This window comes from Cydia strobilella, chromosome 4 (assembly GCF_947568885.1).
Source record: "Cydia strobilella chromosome 4, ilCydStro3.1, whole genome shotgun sequence".
Lineage (NCBI taxonomy): Eukaryota > Metazoa > Arthropoda > Insecta > Lepidoptera > Tortricidae > Cydia > Cydia strobilella.
Genome location: NC_086044.1, coordinates 9,223,212 through 9,242,403, shown reverse-complemented (window position 1 = coordinate 9,242,403; position 19,192 = coordinate 9,223,212). Strand labels below are relative to the sequence as shown.

Here is a 19,192-nt window from a genome sequence, read left to right as displayed (position 1 = left end):
AGAGTTACTTGTCACTGGAGCATGAGTAGAGATCATGCTGTCTTTTTCTTACACTTGTAATATCATATCACCCCAAAAAACGGATGTACGTATATAGTTTTTTAGGGTTCCGTATCTAAAGGGTAACAACGGAACCCTATTACTAAGACTCCGCTCTCCGTCCGTCCGTCCGTCTGTCTGTCTGTCTGTCTGTCTGTCTGTCTGTCACCAGGCTGTATCTCATGAACCGTGATACCTAGACTGTTGAAATTTTCAGATGATGTATTTCTGTTGCCGCTATAACAACAAATACTAAAAACAGAATAAAATAAATATTTAAGTGGGGTATCCCATACAACATAAGTGATTTTTTTGCCGTTTATTTGCGTAATGGTACGGAACCCTTCGTGCGCGAGTCCGACACGGACTTGGCTGGTTTTTTATTCTTCTGCTAATGATACAATTTATTTGCTAGACTCTATAAACATATTTTTATTTCAGAATATAAACGATAAAGAGGAAGTACAAGTACACTTCCGTAATATTATTAAAGAAATCGGAACTCTGACCTGTCAGAAATGTGATCTGCCCTGCAAATCTGTTAAGTCCTACTTACATCATGTGAAGATTTGCGAGGGCATAAAGGTTTGTGAAACTTTAAATAAATAATAGTTTACATCTGGGCGCGTTCAGCTACGTATAAATAATTACCTTAGCACCAAAGGGCAGCTCGGAGGTTTAGATCCTGTGGTTAAGGTTGTTAGAGAACAAAAAAAAATAGGTGATAATATTTCTAGCCAGTCTAGCGTATGCTGTCCGACATACCTACCGCATGCCATCTTTACATTTGTTCATTTAGGTTAATAGTTTTGAAGTAAGTGGAGAATAGTCTTTGAATTACATAGTGACTTTGTCGGCTGGCCCGACTTGATTCACAAAATGTTACTTATTTATTTTATTCATTAATTAATTATTTGACAGGAGGAGAAGAACGAAAATAAATCTGCAGTGCCAAAAATTGAAAAAGCGAATACTTTCAAATGCGGAGTATGTAACGAAGTTGTAATAAGTTTACTCTGGGCAAAGCATTTGTCTGAAAAGCATGATTACCTCGCTTGGAAGGAGGGGGATGCTCCTTTGGTAAGTAACTACAATAAGTAATTTTACAGTATATATGGTGCTATAATTTTACCTCACTAGTGCTATAATTAGCACATTACGTAATAATGTCGAAAATTTTAAGGGCCATATGTACTGTAAAACGTTGTACGATACATGTGCGAATAGTTAATTCGCAACTCGTGTCGATTTAAAACACTCCTTACGGTGGGGTTTTAAAATTCGCCACTCGGTGCGAATTTCCTATTTTTCGCAATTGTATCGTAAATAACTATATTTGTATTGTAATAACCATAAAAATGTATGCATACTTATTGTTTTATTACAGGACGTGGACGATGATGAAGAGGTTCATCAACATTTGACCAATTTTACTAAAGAATTTGGGAGTTTGTACTGCAAGTACTGCGGAATAAATAGGAAATACGCGAAACCCTTTTTGGAACACATAAAGGCCTGCAAAGTCAGTATAATTACAATACAATACTTTTAATGTATATCATTATTCATTAAGTCTGCAATGTATGGTTGTTGGAGTCTCCCTATCTCCGTAGGATTTGTGATCTGTCTATTTGTAATGTATTATACTCGTATATATTTAAGTATTTATTAATTACCTATATACACGGTGGCTAAATAATAATTGCATTCCCGTTGCCAGGGAGGTTTTAGGAAAAAAATTTGGCTGTTTCATATACTTTGGCTGGTCCATTTTCTATAGGAGGGTAATTTTTTTTCGCGATTTCGTGGTTGGTCCCATAATAAAAGTTACTCAGTATAATCCCAAAACCTCCATGGCAACGGGAATGCACTTATTTTTTAGCCACCCTGTATACAAAGTGCTCACGAGGAACCCAAACATTTTTAACCACGAATTTAAAAGAAGGAAGCAATGTAATACGAGTGTCAATTTCGCAAAAAAAGTGTTTTTTCTTTTTTAGTTTTTTGTATATATTTGTACCTACATATAAGTCAATGTTATTGGTAAAACTATAAAATGAATTGATACTTAAAAGCTAGTTTTTGTGCAAAGTGTTACTTGTCACTTTTTGATACCTGTCAATAAAGATGATTAGGCTTACCTAGTCTTAACTAGGCCCCATAGTGGAAACATCGTCATCAAAAAGGCGTTTTGCACTAAGTAACAATAAAAATATGTTTTTTGTTTTAAATTGGTGTTAACTGAAACTAGGCGAATTTCAGAAAAGTTTATAGGACAGTTTCAGTTCAGTTCAGTTCTTTATTTGCTTTCTTAAGATACAAGTATCATGCAAAATTGTATTGAAATTGTATTGTATTGAGTTTAGTCATTAAATGTGTCGAATTGCGAAGGAGGAAGGAATAAGGATGAGATTTGCTTGTAAGTTTATACGAATAATCTGCCAAAGTGTCCCTATGGCAAGCGACAAAGTGGGACCTTTGACTAGACTTTGAAACGATACATGCTTGGAAATGACATAAATATGATCAGGAAATTCAGGAATAGGTATACTGTTAAAATCTTTCGGGTTCCTAGTGAGCACGTTGTATATCATCGTCTTGTACTTTGGGACGGCATGTATTTAACAGATCACCAGATTTAGAAAAATTTAACACCAAAAAATTGGTTTTTACCACCAAAAATAATGAATGATCACCAAAATAAGAACTCCTATTTAATGAGAAATGATTCCCAAATTTGTACCATATTTTTATCCTTTTTAAACAAATAACACCAAAATAATCATTTTTAACCCAAAAATTGTAAACGATCACCAAACTTAGAACTCCCATTTTAATGTGAAATTATAACCAAATTTTTTAATCTTGTAATCCTATTAAAGCAAATGACTCCAAACTAATCATTGTAAACCCAAAAATATTAAATGATTACCAAAATTAGACCTCCATTTTAATGTGAAATTATAACCAAATTTTTTAATTTTGCTATCCTATTAAAGCAAATTACTTGAAGTTGGTTAAAAATGTGCAAATATATAATCATCTTGTTATTCCATTAAATTAATTAATCCACTTTTCTCTAGTAGCATTTCGTTTCTGTAAGGGTCGCAGTTCTAACCTAACCTAACCCACTTTTCTTGTAGCATTTCGTTTCTGTAAGGGTCGCAGTTCTAACCTAACCCACTTTTATAGTAGCATTTCGTTTCTGTAAGGGTCGCAGTTCTAACCTAACCCACTTTTCTTGTAGCATTTCGTTTCTTTAAGGGTCGCAGTTCTAACATAACCTAACCCATTTTTATAGTGGTATTTCGTTTCTGTAAGGGTCGCAGTTCTAACCTAACCTAACCCACTTATCTGGTAGCATTTCGTTTCTGTGACGATCGCAGTTCTAACCTAACCTTATACACTTCTCTAGTAGCATTTCTTTTATGTAAGCGTGGCGCGTGACTTAATTGAGGATTGGGTCAGGCGAGCGCGGCGCGTGCGGTGGCTGTCCTAACCTGACCCACTTATCTGGTAGCAGTTCGATTCTGTGAAAATCGCAGTTCTAACCTAACCTAACCTAACCCACTTATCTGATAGCAGTTCGGTTCTGTGAGGATCGCAGTTCTAACCTAACCTACTTATCTGGTAGCATTTCGTTTCTGTGACGATCGCAGTTCTAACCTAACCTTACCGTGGTTCTCTAGTAGCATTTCTTTTCTGTAAGCGTGGCGCGTGACTGAATTGAGGATTGGGTCAGGCGAGCGCGGCGCGTGCGGTGCGGTGTACGGGGGATTGAGTTTGAGGGGCTAGTAATTTTGGCATCATTTTACTTTATTTGGTAATATGTATAAATTTTTTGGTAATCATAGTGGTTTATTTAAGTGAAAATATCGCATTAATTTGCTCTTTAAGATTTGGTGATCATTAATTATATTTGGTGATCATTCATGATTTTTGGTGTTTGAATACAATTTGAAGTGCAGTCGTGATTTAAACAGGTGTTAGTTTTGTAATTTTAGACCTTATTTTTTTGGTGTTTAGTAATTTTTTTTGGTGAAAGCGATTTCTTTATTTAGGGTACCAGATTATTTTTTGGTGGTCATTATATTTGGTGCCCTTTGGGACTAGGTCGATTTGTGAAAAATTCTCCTATTATATTTATTTATTTTAGTGTGTAAAAATTAATTGAAGCCTTAGTTTGGACTGACTTTTTCTGTAGCACAATTGGCAAGCCAGATTTTGATGAATAAAATGAACAATTTTAGATTGGTGGTATAAGAGAAAGAGCTCCCGTTGTTGATTTTGATGACGTGGACTTCGCAAGCGGCGGAACCTGCGGCGTTTGTGAAAAGGAAGTGGAGGCCGGCAAATGGATACAGCATACTCAGAAAGAACACAATTACTTAGCATGGAGAAAAGGAGAAAGGCCCTGGGTGAGTTTTCATATCATATCGGTAGAGAGTTATTGACAGCAAAATGCAGCGAACGTCGCGATTCCATATTCATTAACCCGCTATTATTTAAATAAGGAGTTACATGAGTTCGAGCTCACAGGCCGGACGACTCGATAGTCGGGATCGTGGTACTACAGCTATACATGACTATGTTTTTGTGGGCTGGCGCGGATGTCTTGTTTGGCTGGGTGGCAATGAATTTCATTTCATTTCATTCATTTATTTCATTCACAAGCAATATTTACATCGCATTGGAAATTATACATTAAAATACTTAGGCTAACACAAAAAAAAATCTATACATATAATAAAGCGGAAGAGGGTCGAAAGTCTGTACATGGAAGATATTCGAAAAAAAAAATTGGCTGGGGATACTTAGAATCGATAACAGAACACGTTCCAACAGTTTTTAGAATTTTTGTCTGTTTATCTGTTTGTCTGTTTATTTGACCGCGCATCAAATGAAAACGGCTGAACGGATTTTGATGCAAACTTTACTAATCTGTCGAAAAAATCCACGGCCAGGTTATAGGCTATAAAAATTTGAGAAATTTTACCCCTAAGGGGGTTAAAAAGGGGATGAAAGTTTGTATGGGGTTCAAGATTTATTTTAAGCTAGCAATTTGAAACTTCGTAAAAAGATATATTATTGAATTACAAGAAAACTAATTTCAGCGTTTTTGAAAATTCATCCCCTAAGGAGGTGAAAAAGAGGTTGAAAGTTTGTATGGAGATCAATTTTTTTTTCGAGTGCGTTACTTGAATCTTTGTATATGGGCATATTATTATAATACAGGAAAAGTGATTTCAGCGTTTGAATCAAAGTTTGAAAGTTTGAATCAATTACAAAAATTCTTTGAAACTTCTTAGAAAGGTATAATAGACGATTACAAAAAAAGTAATTTCGACGTATTTGGAAATTTAACCCCTCAGGGGGTTGAGAAGGGGATGAAAGTTTGTCTTGGGATGCAAATTTTATTTTAACTTGAAACTTTTGCAAAAAGGTAACATTATATTAAAAAGCAAGAAAATTACTTTCTGCGTTTTTATAAATTCATCCCCCAAGGTGGTGAAAAAGGGGTTAAATACTTTATCTTGATAACTATATCATTTAGGCTACTAGGCCAAATTAGGTGTCGTTTTTGTATAAATCGGGTATGCCGAATTCATTTATGATATCAAAATGACACCATTCCGGAGTGAAAACACAAAAAATATTAAGAAAAAAAAAAAACGTTTTAATTCCTCTTCACGTTTAAACCGCTGAACCAATTTAGTTTAAATTTGATATAGAGTTAGTTTGAGTCCCAGGGAAGAGCATAGGATAGTTTTAATCTCAAACATCATCCCTTAAGGGTGTGAAAAGGAGGGTGGAAATTGGTATGGGATTCAATAACCGCTGAACTGATTTAGATAAAGTTTGGTATAGAGATAGTAGTTTGAGTCCCGTAGAAGAACTAGGGTAGTTTTTATCCCAAAAAAATTACCTTTAAACTAAAAAGGAAGGTGTAATATTGTAGGGGGAATCAATAACCGCCTGAACTAATTTACATGAAATCTACGTAAACGTCTTTTGATTTAGTTGAAAATGATACTAAACGACTTAGAACCTAATCTTAAACATCCCCACCCCCCTACATCAAAAATCTGGGCAGCTCCGCTTCTTAAATACATCTTAGGAACACCAAGATTAATTCATCCACCAAGGAAATCTTTTATTCAGAGAACGCCGTATTTGACATTTTTATTGCTTGAGCACACTCGACTAATTGAGTTAGGTTGCACCTGAATTTTATAGCGCTACTTAGGAAGGTGCAAACTTTTTGTTCAAATATGTGCTACGACTATCGAGTACCCTGCCAAACTAACAGATGGCGCTGAAATTAGTACGTTGTGACTATTCATGTCACAACGTACTGTGTACTGGTGTACGCCACCGAGCACCGAGGAAGGATTTTGCCAAATTGTAAGGATGGGACCCAAGACAGAAGTAAAAGACAAGACTGTCGGTTAAATACTGAAGATATAATGCCTTCATTTAAAATATACAATCCTTTATATACTAAATTATCTAGGTTAACTATGAATCACACTACTTGGGAGGTCTACACGTGAAAGGTGTCAAATGGTTGTTAGAGAGTCATCTTACATTACTTTCCGTATATGGATTACATTCCTAACCTAATATGGGGAGAGTCGTCTTACATGACTCTCCGTATATGGTACCGCTAAGCTATATGATCCTTATGATCTAATTACATGTTATTTGAATCCTTACCTAATATTCTATACCTACACTTCATCTCCCTCCTTCTGGAAAAGGAAAAATATATTATTGAATATATTTTTTATTTTTTTCATATTTTTTATATTATTGTTTATATATATATATATTTTACATTCTCTTTTCTTTTTCTTTTTTTTTTTGAAATTTTTTTTATAATTATTTATCCATAACACAAAAATAATATTCATATGTCTTCCACTATAATAAGTATGGTTCATAATTATGGTAACATAAAATTTTACTTACATGTTAAAATAAAACCATTAATAATACAAAAATCTCTTATCTTAATAAAATTAAACTTATTTGATAACAAAGTAATTCTTAATTCAATCTCCTCTTCTATTAATTCTCTTATTTCTCATTGTCATTGTCATTATATAATACGCGTATTAATTATTTGTCACAATCCTAGGTACCTTAAATTACACAGGTTTTTTTTCATATTGTCAGTATGCATAACTTTTCATAGTATCGTCTTTCCTATTTACTTGCAAGAAAATAATGTTTCACAATTTATTTATTTATCTCTTTCTCTTTTTATGACGTCTTCACATGCTTATTATGTTTATTATTTGTGTTCATACAATTTCTTTTATAAAACATGCATAATTATCTATTCTGTAGCGCTACAATATCTCTTCAATATATCATATATTCACTCATTTATTATTTTATTCATTATTTCTTTCAGGATACAAGGTATATTTTTATTATTATTTCTTTCTTTATTGCGCATATATTATTTATACCATTAATTATTACTTAACAGGCAGTTCTTTTAACACTTCCTTTCTTTAACAAACATACCACGTGTCCAAGGACCTTCACGAAAGGTAGCTCGACCGAATCATGATCAGGTAACAAGGATTTCGTGCCTGCCCTTGTATCCCGGTGTACCTTGCTACATTGTTTTAATTCGCACAACAGTTCCCTTCGGGCCACTGAAGCTAACGAATATCATTATTACCGCTCTCATTATTCTCATATAATCTCTTTTAAAATAATTAATTTTCCTCATAATCTAAAAACAATTATTATCCGCTTCATATTACTCACAAACCATCAAAACTACAACATATAAGGATTTAATTCGCTCTTAGGTGATCAGGCTAATTACATCATAAAACTTATGCTTTGCCATCTTTAACACAACTTTATAAACCTCACAATTTCAACCTTCTATCTTTGCGAATTTTCTCTTTAAACCAGTCCTTTATATTGTAATAACTTCATTTTCTAAAATAATCGTTTAACATCACTTTACAAAATGTTACCTACGAACATTTAATTTTCCATATCCCATAGTAAAATAACATCAAGTTTTATTTCATAGACATATCATAATATTTAACCGTTTTTCGTTTAATCTTTGTTACATATATGTATTCCACGTTTAATTTTTCTATAAATATCACTTATTTTCTTCCTCGTTATTTGTTTATTATGCATCAAGTCCGTGTTAACAAAGTAAAATCCGGTATTTTTTTTTTAATATAAAGTGCAAGTTAAATATCCACATGTACACTTAAAAAAATAATTAAAATCTCGAACACAATTATTGAGTGTACCTTAATATAATAGGAGTCCATTTCTTCTTGTCTATTTGGGTCCACTTAGAGTCATCCAGCCGCGCCCACAGCTTTCGTTACTGGTTAGCAATAACCGTCATCACATACACATGCAGTCTTGGTTCGCGGATTTGCACAGTACTTTATCCGAATAGTTAAATCACGTTTTCACATTCACGCTGATAGATTTCTCATCTTGTCCATATTATGTCTTGCTTTATTTAATTTTACGTATGTTTATCACTAGAGTCCACTTTCCCACACATTATTTTAGTTTAATTAAATTATTGTTTGTTTTTCACTTTCAGTTTTTGCTTTTTGATATTTTAGTTTTTCACTGTTTTTTTTTTCTTGTGAATGTCCACATATTAAGAGTTTTAAATTATTTTCTTGAATTATTTACTCGAAATTTTGCCATTGAAGCGCGCCCCGCCAGTGCAGAACCACCTACTGCACCGGCAGGCGCCATATGGCGTAGACTTTACGCCACTGGCAGGATCGCCATGTAAGGATGGGACCCAAGACAGAAGTAAAACACAAGACTGTCGGTTAAATACTGAAGATATAATGCCTTCATTTAAAATATACAATCCTTTATATACTAAATTATCTAGGTTAACTATGAATCACACTACTTGGGAGGTCTACACGTGAAAGGTGTCAAATGGTTGTTAGAGAGTCATCTTACATTACTTTCCGTATATGGATTACATTCCTAACCTAATATGGGGAGAGTCGTCTTACATGACTCTCCGTATATGGTACCGCTAAGCTATATGATCCTTATGATCTAATTACATGTTATTTGAATCCTTACCTAATATTCTATACCTACACTTCAAAATCAACAAATTATTTTTTTAAATTGAACAATAAATTAATTGCCACATATTGCACAGTGCCAACTTTTGGGGAACAGAGTAAACATTAAGTAATCAAGTATTCATAGTTACATAGTGGTAAAATCAACACGCATATCAACACGCGCTCAATTGCATAGGTAATTATTTAAAATTATTAATTTTCTCCATCATGAATTATACCTAATCGTAATTATATCGCATCCATATTCATACGTATCGCATCCTTTAAGCACTTAAGACGAAAGTGGAGGACCCGCGCAAAATCACCTTTTCGTACAACTGTTAGTCCTCATTTTCCTCTCTTGATATTAACATTATTCAAAATATTTTGACACAATTAGTTGTGTATCAACCACAGCTATGTCCCGTGTACGTTTGTGTTTTTGGAATTTTTAATTACTTATTATAAAAGTTAGAAGCATTAAAGAATTTGCATGAAATCTGTTTCTCGCTCCTAATTTTTACAATAATCAAAAAATCTAAAAAAGTCAAACGCAGAAAACGTAGCGTTTCGCTATGGTAAATATACCTATATAAAATTATGTACCTAAAAATATTGTCATAGTGATAGAGGAGAATGGAGACTGCGTTTGTATGGAGAAGCGGCCGTGCCCTTTCCTCTTAATAATGGCCACGAAGGTGGGTACTTTAAAAAAAAAAATTCTCTATGTCGTTTACGGAGTAATTGTCAAACGATTTGGGACTTATACGCCTATTATGCCTTCTATGCCTTCCCGAAAAAAATCGAATCTTTCGCGAAAGCCTCGCAACGCATTGAGGTTCAGGAGTCTGAGAAAGACCACGGTGAGAGACTCAGTGGCAGCCAGGTAGGTAGCTTCGCTTTCGGCTGAAACGGCAAGCCAGCGCGAGTCTCGATTGTGATCCCAAAGACATCGTACGAAATACATATGTAGGCGTAGATCCTGACGGAGTGTGGCGCCGGAGAAGCCGTGTTCATCCCGCGCATCCCCCTCATCCCGAGCAACTTCCCGTTCCGCTTCAACCGCCTACAGGTCTCCGTGAGCGTCTGCTTCGCCATGATACAGACCGAATTCCACGCAGGCGAAGCCGCGGGCACAGCTAGTACACAATAACATACAAGGAATAAACGTTAATTTGCTCAAATATAACAAAAATAATTGACTAATGAAAAAAAAAATACAATTATAAAATGTCAACTTGTACCTACAACTAAAACTAAAAAAAAAAGTCAAAAAATGACAATTACGCTATAATTCTATTATTTATATTGTATATGTATGAATAATTCTAATTTGAGTGTATATAATGTCAATTCAATAAATAATTTTAATTAGTAGGCTGACAAAATTCTTCCACTGAGTAAAAACACTTGCTTAGCAAAAAAGTCTTGAGCTTGGTTTTAAACCTGTTTACATTGACGATCATCTTCAGTTCAACCGGTAATCTATTAAAGAGAATAATGGCCTGATAGCTTGCTGAGTGCTTAACTATGTTAAGCTTAGCCGAGATTGTTTGTGGCAAGTCTTTTCTCCTAGTAGCTAGACGGAGTTCTCTGTCTTCAGGTGTTTCTATATTAAAAATAGACTTAACTAAATCTGTTAGTACCACCAATATATACAGACTAGGAACGGTGAGAATTTCATATTCCAAGAAATAGCTCTTACAGAACTCTGTCTGAGGCAATCTAGCTATCGTTCTTATTGCTCTTTTTTGAGCCACAAAAGCTGTTTGTATATTGTACTTATAACTGTTACCCCAAAACTTGACGCTTTATCGTAACCTGGATTCGATCAATGCGTAGTAGACAATCTTTAGCTGAGATAGTTTTGCTTCGTACCTAAGACTCCTTAGAATGTGTTAAAACATAGAATGTACCACGTCCTTAGAATGATATAAATCTACTGTTTCATAATGTATTGTTAAATACTGTTGTTAGCATTATAGGCGCTTTGGTATTACTGTAAGCTTATAATTGTAATTAAATAAAAAATAAAATAAAAAAAAACAAAAACGTGCACATGTTCGAGGCAAAGGGATAAGGCATAAAGTTTTCTGTAATATTTAAATCGGTTTTCGATATCCGTCAGTATCCGATAACACGGTCGTATTTTCCGCTTTGTAGCGAAAAGCGCCCACGAACAACCCCCCCACCCCCTCCCCCCTAGCGGGTCGCTGGCAGTAACTGTGTTAAGAATGTAAATTGTTAGTACTACTTGAATGTGCAAACATACTATATTGTATACACATTTGAATGATCTACATTTGGGTTATGTACACTAGTGCAGTTGGCGGTCACAGGTGGCGTCGGATCCTATCCAGCTTAAAAGTAAACATTCATATTTTCATTGTATCTTGTATCTTTCAGAACTTGGATGATTTTGAAGACGTGAACCAGTATTTGTACGTAATTTGCAAAAGGATGGATGGTTTAACCTGTAACAAGTGTGGCTTAGTGAGAAAATATGTGAAAACTTATTTGACACACATCAAAAATTGTGATGTTATCGACACGTCAGTTAATGAAGGAATCGGGCCTTCGAATAAAGGTAACATGCTTCCAACTATACTTTAATTTATACACACTTACTTATTTAGGTAAATGAGCTACCTACACGTATTTGCTAAAATAATACAATCATAAATTAAGTTTTGTCTACATAATTATATAATTTAATAATATAATTTTTTATATAATTTATATAAAATAATTATAATTAACTTTATATATTTGTTTAATTTTCGGTTTCCAGATGAAAATCAGTGCGCCATGTGTAAAGAAGTGATAAAGTCGGAAGATTGGAAAACTCACGCTATAGAAAATCATTACAATGTAACTTGGATAGTCGGCGAAACTCCTATTGTAAGGCTTAATTAGCTTTTAAGTTAACTTGAGTTAACTTACCTACTTAAGATCCCATGCACACTTAAGAAAACTTATTGAAACCATACAAAGGAACTTGTTTTTATTGCTCCTGTACCTTTTATGGAGTAGAGTAGAGAAACGTGGGTTAATTTTTATTCTAATCTGTTATTATCTGGTTTCAGGACATCAAAAACGTTTACGCTGTAGAGAGATTTCTTAAAGAATACAAACAAATAAAGGGTAATTTAAAATGTAATGCGTGCGGTACCACTCGAGCGTCTTTTGCTGGCTTTTATGCGCACATCATAATGTGTAAAAAAACGGAGGAGGTACTTTAGTAAATTTCTTTCCTTTATTCGTTAACATATACATACATTTTGAAAAGTATCTCTACAAAAAATGATTTTTTATTTGCAGTTTATTATACATACATAAGTTATAGTTGGTCAAACCAAATTGTCAGTAAATAAAAACAAAAAGAACTATACTCATCCTTTTCTTTTGGGTTCTAGTACTAGTGTAGGTAAGACAAAGATAGTATGATTCTCTCTGTCTATGTTTGAAATGAGACAGTCCTTTGACAAACTATAGGTACATATTTCGTCTAATGGTATCATAGAACTTGGTATTTACCTCATAATACATTTTATAAATCTTTATATTACATATTTATTTAAACTTTATTGTACAAAACCAAAGAAAAATGTACAAATGGCGGACTTAATGCCAAAAGGCATTGATCTCTACCAACCACATACATATTATGTTTAAAGAAAACAAAATTCAATTGCAGGAAATAGACATGTATCGATCCCTGTGTGATATATGCAATAATAAATATCTCTGCATATATAAGAATCAGCACGCAATGATGCACAGGGTACAAACGCTCACAGCGGAGGCCAAAATAAAACCAATTGAGGAAAAGAAAGAAATTAATATATTGGGCAAGAGGCGCGCTGCTGTGAAGTAAGTATCAATGTAGAAGGCATTTGTAGCATAAATCGTATGGAATCTAGAAGACTGCCGTCTACAATTTGCTTTCACCGGCCTTCCCCATTTGTATACGAGTATTTCAAACCACAATTTTTTATTGTCATTTTCATAATTTTAAGTTTTTATAGCATGATGATGACAAAGCAAAATATGGAGTTTTGCATTACACTTACAATGTCTTGGTACTTATTTATTAAATAAAAAACCCGAGCTTATGATATTTTTTAAACATTGACAATTTTAATTTATTGAAATTAATTATAAAATAAAATAAAATAGCCATTTATTTCGACCTCAAATTAAATTATTCACCCGTATTTATTAAATGAATAATAAATGTATTACTTTAACTCACATTTTCCCTATATTTTCAGGGCGCGGTCAGTTATTGAAAACTATAGTGACAACATGAGTATGGTGTGTACGATACAAACTCAGATCTGTAAAATATTATTTGAAGTTTACTTAGAAATTTAGTGTTTGTTGTTTTTTTGCTCACAGCATTCACATTCGTGTCAGTCATGTGGATTTGGTGCGGATTTCAAAGAGGAATTACAGAGGCACAAATGCGAAGTGAGAAACGAAAAAGACTTCAGTGGAGACGAGGATTCGGCCGCCGAGATAGGAAGCTCAGAGGACGAATCGGAAGATACCGATGTCGATTCCAATATTTCTAATGAGGTAAATGACTATGGGGACGACGATGATGATGATGATGACGAGCTTCAAGCGAAAAAGAAACGGTATAGAGAACCTGGTAAGTTGTGCTTCCACTTCTAAAATATATAGGTAGAAGATTAAAAAGTTCCTCTCGCTTGTAGTGGTACAGTTTACAACAGTGGTTCTCAAAGTTGACTGGGCTCCGACCCATCTAACAAAAAGTGCCAAATTCGGGACCCACCTCTTGGCCGTCTTAAAAAGGGGGCATTAAATATTATTGGTAATGCTCAGATCGCCCGATCGGTCCGAATGTCGTCAGAGCCCACTCAATATTCGCTCGCGACCCATCAATGGGTTAATTTTATTAAAATCATACATAACTTGCCCTAGTTGTTAACAGCGGGAAGGAATATAGCATAGATTGGACCTGGGGATCCGACCCTTTCGCCTCCCTTTTTGGGAGATATGCACGGTACGATCTCGTGGCTACAGCTTTGTTTGACCTAGGAATAATAGTGCCAAGCGGCATCGCCTGAGACAAAAGTGCATACTCACTGCACTCACTTAGCCTACTATTTCAATTTAAAAAAATTGTAAATTTTGAAAGGCTTTATCTCGGAAACTATGAGATCTACAGAGACAATTTTAGTCTCGTATTGTAGCAAATTTAGTCAACTTTAAAAACGTCTTGAGAAGGTACTATCGAAAACTACTCATTTAAACAAACAAAACAAACAAAAAACAAAACAAAAATTATTTTACTTGCATAAAATATGGTACAACAAGGTGATATTGGAAAGATTTTCCCGTACAGTGACATATTTTGCTGGTTAAGCATGCTGCATGCAAATGTTATCTTAAAGCTATACGTAGGTGGTCTTAATCTATTACATTGTTTACTTAAAACTATAATTTCTATTTAATATTATTATATTTCGAGGAACTCAAGTAAAACACCTGTTTTTTGAGCCAAGTATATAGTTGGGCTTTGAATGGATTTAGAGGAGTTTTATATTTTCAGGAAGGGCATTAAATATTTTCATACATAAATAATAGCTATTTTTCATAAAAAGTGAACTGTTCGGAATGAAGTCTACTTAATACAAGTTTGTTAGGATATCTTGTGTTTCTATGGTAAACATCTATGGCCTTTTTAAAAAGATCTGGGTATTTTTTTACAAAAACTGCTGCCTCGAAAATGTACATGCATGGTAGTGTCAAAATTTCATGTTTTTGGAATAAAGGTATACATGAATCCCGCGGACCAATCCCACACATTGCCCTTAAACATTTTTTTGGGCTATAAATGCCCTGTTTATATCACTGCAATTGCCCAAATTTAACAAAAATCCAAATTTTCGGGGTTTTTTCGATTTTTGACAAAGTTGCGTTCGGCACTCGAAATGACAAACTTGGATTATTCATTGAGCCAACATCATAAACAAGTCTGCAAAATATCAGAACTACCGGAATGGACGCAAACGAACCCTCTTACAAAAGGCGACAAAGTTACTGGATTACTATTTATCTTTATAAATTATTGTTTTTCCCAGCGCCAGTGTTGTCGAAAGTGACACGTATTCCCTTCAAAGTTGAAGATGTAAATTCGTATATACGCAATGGCGACGAAGATTTGTAAGTACGCCCTGTGACTATCCATCTCTTTACGTGAAAAAGTAAGATTTTTATTAACTAAACCTATTTTTTCAGTTGTAAAACTTATTTGACGATTGAAGTCTTGTTTCCTCGATGGCAATGTCAACACGAACCCGTACTCGAATCTGAACTGACAAGATACATGCCACCACTGGAGCACTCCTGTAAATTCAAAACTGTTTCTGCTTGGACAACTTTGAAGAGATTCCAAGCTTTAGAGGACGACAGTGGTAAGTGATCGATTGCACCTTTATTATCCCTAGTTAGTGATTGACAGATGGTTTTTATACATTTGATATTCAACCTTATAACAATTGCAGTACATACATATACAAAAATCTTGGTATTGAGCGGATGTTTAAAATATGGACTTTATAATGTTTGTGTTAAGGTAGAACATCGAATGTATGCAATATATCACATATGCCCATCACAAACTAATTTACCTATACAATAGTTTACACCGGTAGAATTGGACTGTTATCACTGATGTGTGTTCTATAAATGTTAGGGTATACTGCAAAAACCTGCAACACGGGCGAGGTTAAAATAATACTAGTATCAGAAAGGCAGACTTGTAAAAGGTTTTCTCACTTTAACTGTATGATCACAACATTTAACAATATTGCCATACAATTTTTGCAAGGTTTTTCATTACTTAGCTATGGCAGTTGAAAAAAAAACCCTAATAAATGAATATTGAATATTTTAGGTACCAGCATATTCGTGGGTGCAAGCATAGTGTGTATCGCCTGGGTGCCGCCCCGAGTAGAGGATATGTCTGACGGGGCGTCCAACTTCCTGGCTATAGCTTGCCACAACGGTCCGGACTGCCCGCGTTACCAAGGCGGAGAAACGCCGAAATACGAAAATTTAATACAAATATGGTGTTTCAACAAGTTTCGAGGGTAAGTCTACATTACGATATGTATACCTAATTATATAAATTTGACTAACGCGACCCCGCGTGAACTTTTATTTATCCTGATATTTGTCCTGCAGAAAGACTGAAAAAAAGCCAATTTAAGTGATTAGTTTTCCTTTTTGGAATAATTTGCGTAAAAAACTGCTTTACGGTCCCAAATAGTTTGACTTCGATCGCCAAAGACAGCCACGAAATCACACAATTACAATTTATTATTCACCTTCGTGCATTCCAATAAAGTTGACAATCGCGCGTGGTGTTCAAAGTTAGCGCAGGTAGGTAATTTTTAATAGATTTTAATCGTCATTTTTTAAGTAATATAAATAAATACTTAGTATTTTTATTGGCACAGATTACCGGAGATAGTGTTGGGTGTAGCACACGACTTCGGGACGGTTTGGTCGATGGACTGGTGTCCGTCGGGTGCGAGGGATGCCTTAACTGCCGAGAACGCGCCGAGTCGTCTGGGGCTGCTCGCGGTGGCGTGCTCTAGCGGATCCGTCTACATTTTTGCTGTTCCCTATCCGTCCACTGTAGTTAAGAAGTAAGTAACTTTCAAAATAAGCTTATATTAACATAATTAGTTTCTTCGTTTTTGAGTTCAACAAAGCTTAGCAAATAATTAAACACCTTTTTAATTTTCAGTAATCAAATTGTCCAGAAACTGAAACCAGTTGCGGAGTTAAGAATGATTATGGGCAGTAACAGAAAACCATATCAGGCAACTTCTGTTTCGTGGTCTAAAGTAAGTCAAATACTGCTGGTTCTCTAACATTCAAACCAATTTAATTATTAGTTATTGTTTTCTAATTTTAATATTTTATTTTTTCTAGCAAAAAGAACATAATCTAGTATTAGTCGGTTACGCGGATGGTTCAACGGCCTATTATGATTTGCATACCGACTCGCCTTTGTTGTCGGTGGTAGAAAATAACGTTCAAGTGTTTCACCCGTATTACGACGAACGACCACACAATACCTGCATTACAGGTTAGTTCTATAAGAATTACCGTTTTTTTTGGTTTTACCAGAACGATATAGCAATATTTATTTTAATGATGTTTTTCCACTGACAAACTAGACCAGTCTGACCGAGAATGTCATATTATTATCAACTAGCAACGCGCACTTCTTAACCGAATGTACCGGTGCATCGTCTCAATTGTTTGGATCTGTTAGGTAGGTTGTACCAAACCGTTTGTCACCATTAAAACATTTGCAAAATTTTATTGTATGAGATATTTCATACTAAAGGGGCCCACTGACTATCAGTCCGCCGGACGATATCGGCCTGTCAGTTGTTCGGAACTGTCACATTTTTGTTCTAACTGACAGGCCGATATCGTCCGGCGGACTGATAGTCAGTGGGCCCCTTTAAGCTTAACTGCTGGTTGATGAAATAAAACTATGAAAACGGATTATATCGCGTATATTGAATTTATAATACATCCCGACGTTTCGAACCCTTTACAGCGTTCGTGGTCAACAGGTGACTGAGGAAAAATTACAAAGTGCAAAAATACCCACATACTAAAATAATGAACAATCATAGACTACAAACTTTAAGGCTGGTTGTACATGCAAAATCGGTTCATAAGGCTAGTTATAGTAGTTATACACTACAATTATTTTCAAGTAAAGATATATATATATACGCGATAAAAACTACGCCGCCTCCAACCCTACACCACGGACCCGAGAAGATTTAATTCCCTCCTAAATTGCAGGAGGGTATCCCAATATGGGACCGGCAACAAACACGGCGGGACACATCTTTTCAAAACATCAGAATGTCCAGCATCATCCAACACTAAGGTCTCACAGTCTATGTCTCGCTTGCTCCTTTATCAGATGGACTACAGGATCCCAAGCTGGTGGTAGAGAAAAGCCATCTTCCCTATGCTGGTTGATGTTTTTGAGTCCGTCAATAGTGATTGGTGCAACTGGCCTAATCGTGTCGAATGTGGTTATCATACTTTTACCACACGGTATGATAACACACACCTTTCTCTCCGGGCCCTGCGGCGTACTAAGTTTAGATACGTGGTCGATTAAACATCAGTTTTGTTTAATACGGGAACTTGCATGGAAAACTATGTATTATGAATTCTGTAAGTATCTAGCCTTACCATGCAGTACAAAAGTACCTAAAGAATGACACTGCGTTATACGTTTAGTATGTTGTTGATGGTTAGAGCGGATATTGTTCACAGAGGGTCGAATTAACAATTCGATTTGAATCATGGTGGATAATGTATTAATACTTTATGCAAGTTCTTTTATGTGTTAACATTGTTGTTTGCTGGCAAGTTAGAGCGATAAATTGATCTTCATTTAATGATCTTGGGCGAGATGTGTTGAAAGATACGAAATTTTGCACTTTAGAAAACGTATTGCCTATAGTTTGGAAGTAAAATAAAAAATAACTCAAAACCTGCCAAGTGCGAGTCGGACTCGCGCACGAAGGGTTCCGTACCGTTACGTAAAAAAATCACGTTTGTTGTATGGGAGCCCCACTTGAATATATATTTTATTCTGTTTTTAGTATTTGTTGTTACAGCGGCAACGGAAATACATCATTTTATTGTATGGAATGTGCAAGAAAGTTGTATTATGTAAATGGGCCTTTAGACAAGCTTTGCAATCTAGTGAAACACAATTTTTTTTGCCAAACCAACGCGAGCAAAATACTAACAGGAAAAGATTACAAACTAATCCAAATAAAATGCTAGTAAATATTTTTTTTACTTGGTTGAAATTGTAATTTAAAAAATTAGTAATACTAATAAGTAGTATATAATATTTTATAGTTTTATTGTACCTATGTAACATACTGTAGGCCGAGCACATGATTGGCGTGACAGTATCTCGCCGCGAGATAGACTACCCGTCTTTTACTAACTGTATGAAT

At 34.9% G+C, this 19,192-nt stretch overlaps 1 protein-coding gene across 1 annotated transcript in view; it reads left to right on the top strand.

The window, feature by feature from the left end:
- LOC134740906 (uncharacterized) overlaps nt 1–19,192 on the top strand; it is a gene marked incomplete at its 5' end in the record, with an annotated part of 43,932 nt that overhangs the window by 18,133 nt on the left and 6,607 nt on the right. The window contains 16 exons of the mRNA XM_063673560.1: nt 481–624; nt 961–1,119; nt 1,427–1,561; nt 4,290–4,457; nt 11,547–11,727; nt 11,932–12,041; nt 12,227–12,373; nt 12,838–13,013; nt 13,415–13,457; nt 13,542–13,797; nt 15,254–15,335; nt 15,411–15,586; nt 16,069–16,264; nt 16,634–16,825; nt 16,927–17,026; nt 17,115–17,271. Of these exons, the coding sequence (XP_063529630.1) occupies nt 481–624; nt 961–1,119; nt 1,427–1,561; nt 4,290–4,457; nt 11,547–11,727; nt 11,932–12,041; nt 12,227–12,373; nt 12,838–13,013; nt 13,415–13,457; nt 13,542–13,797; nt 15,254–15,335; nt 15,411–15,586; nt 16,069–16,264; nt 16,634–16,825; nt 16,927–17,026; nt 17,115–17,271 (2,422 nt within the window). The remainder of the gene's footprint in view (nt 1–480; nt 625–960; nt 1,120–1,426; nt 1,562–4,289; nt 4,458–11,546; nt 11,728–11,931; nt 12,042–12,226; nt 12,374–12,837; nt 13,014–13,414; nt 13,458–13,541; nt 13,798–15,253; nt 15,336–15,410; nt 15,587–16,068; nt 16,265–16,633; nt 16,826–16,926; nt 17,027–17,114; nt 17,272–19,192) is intronic.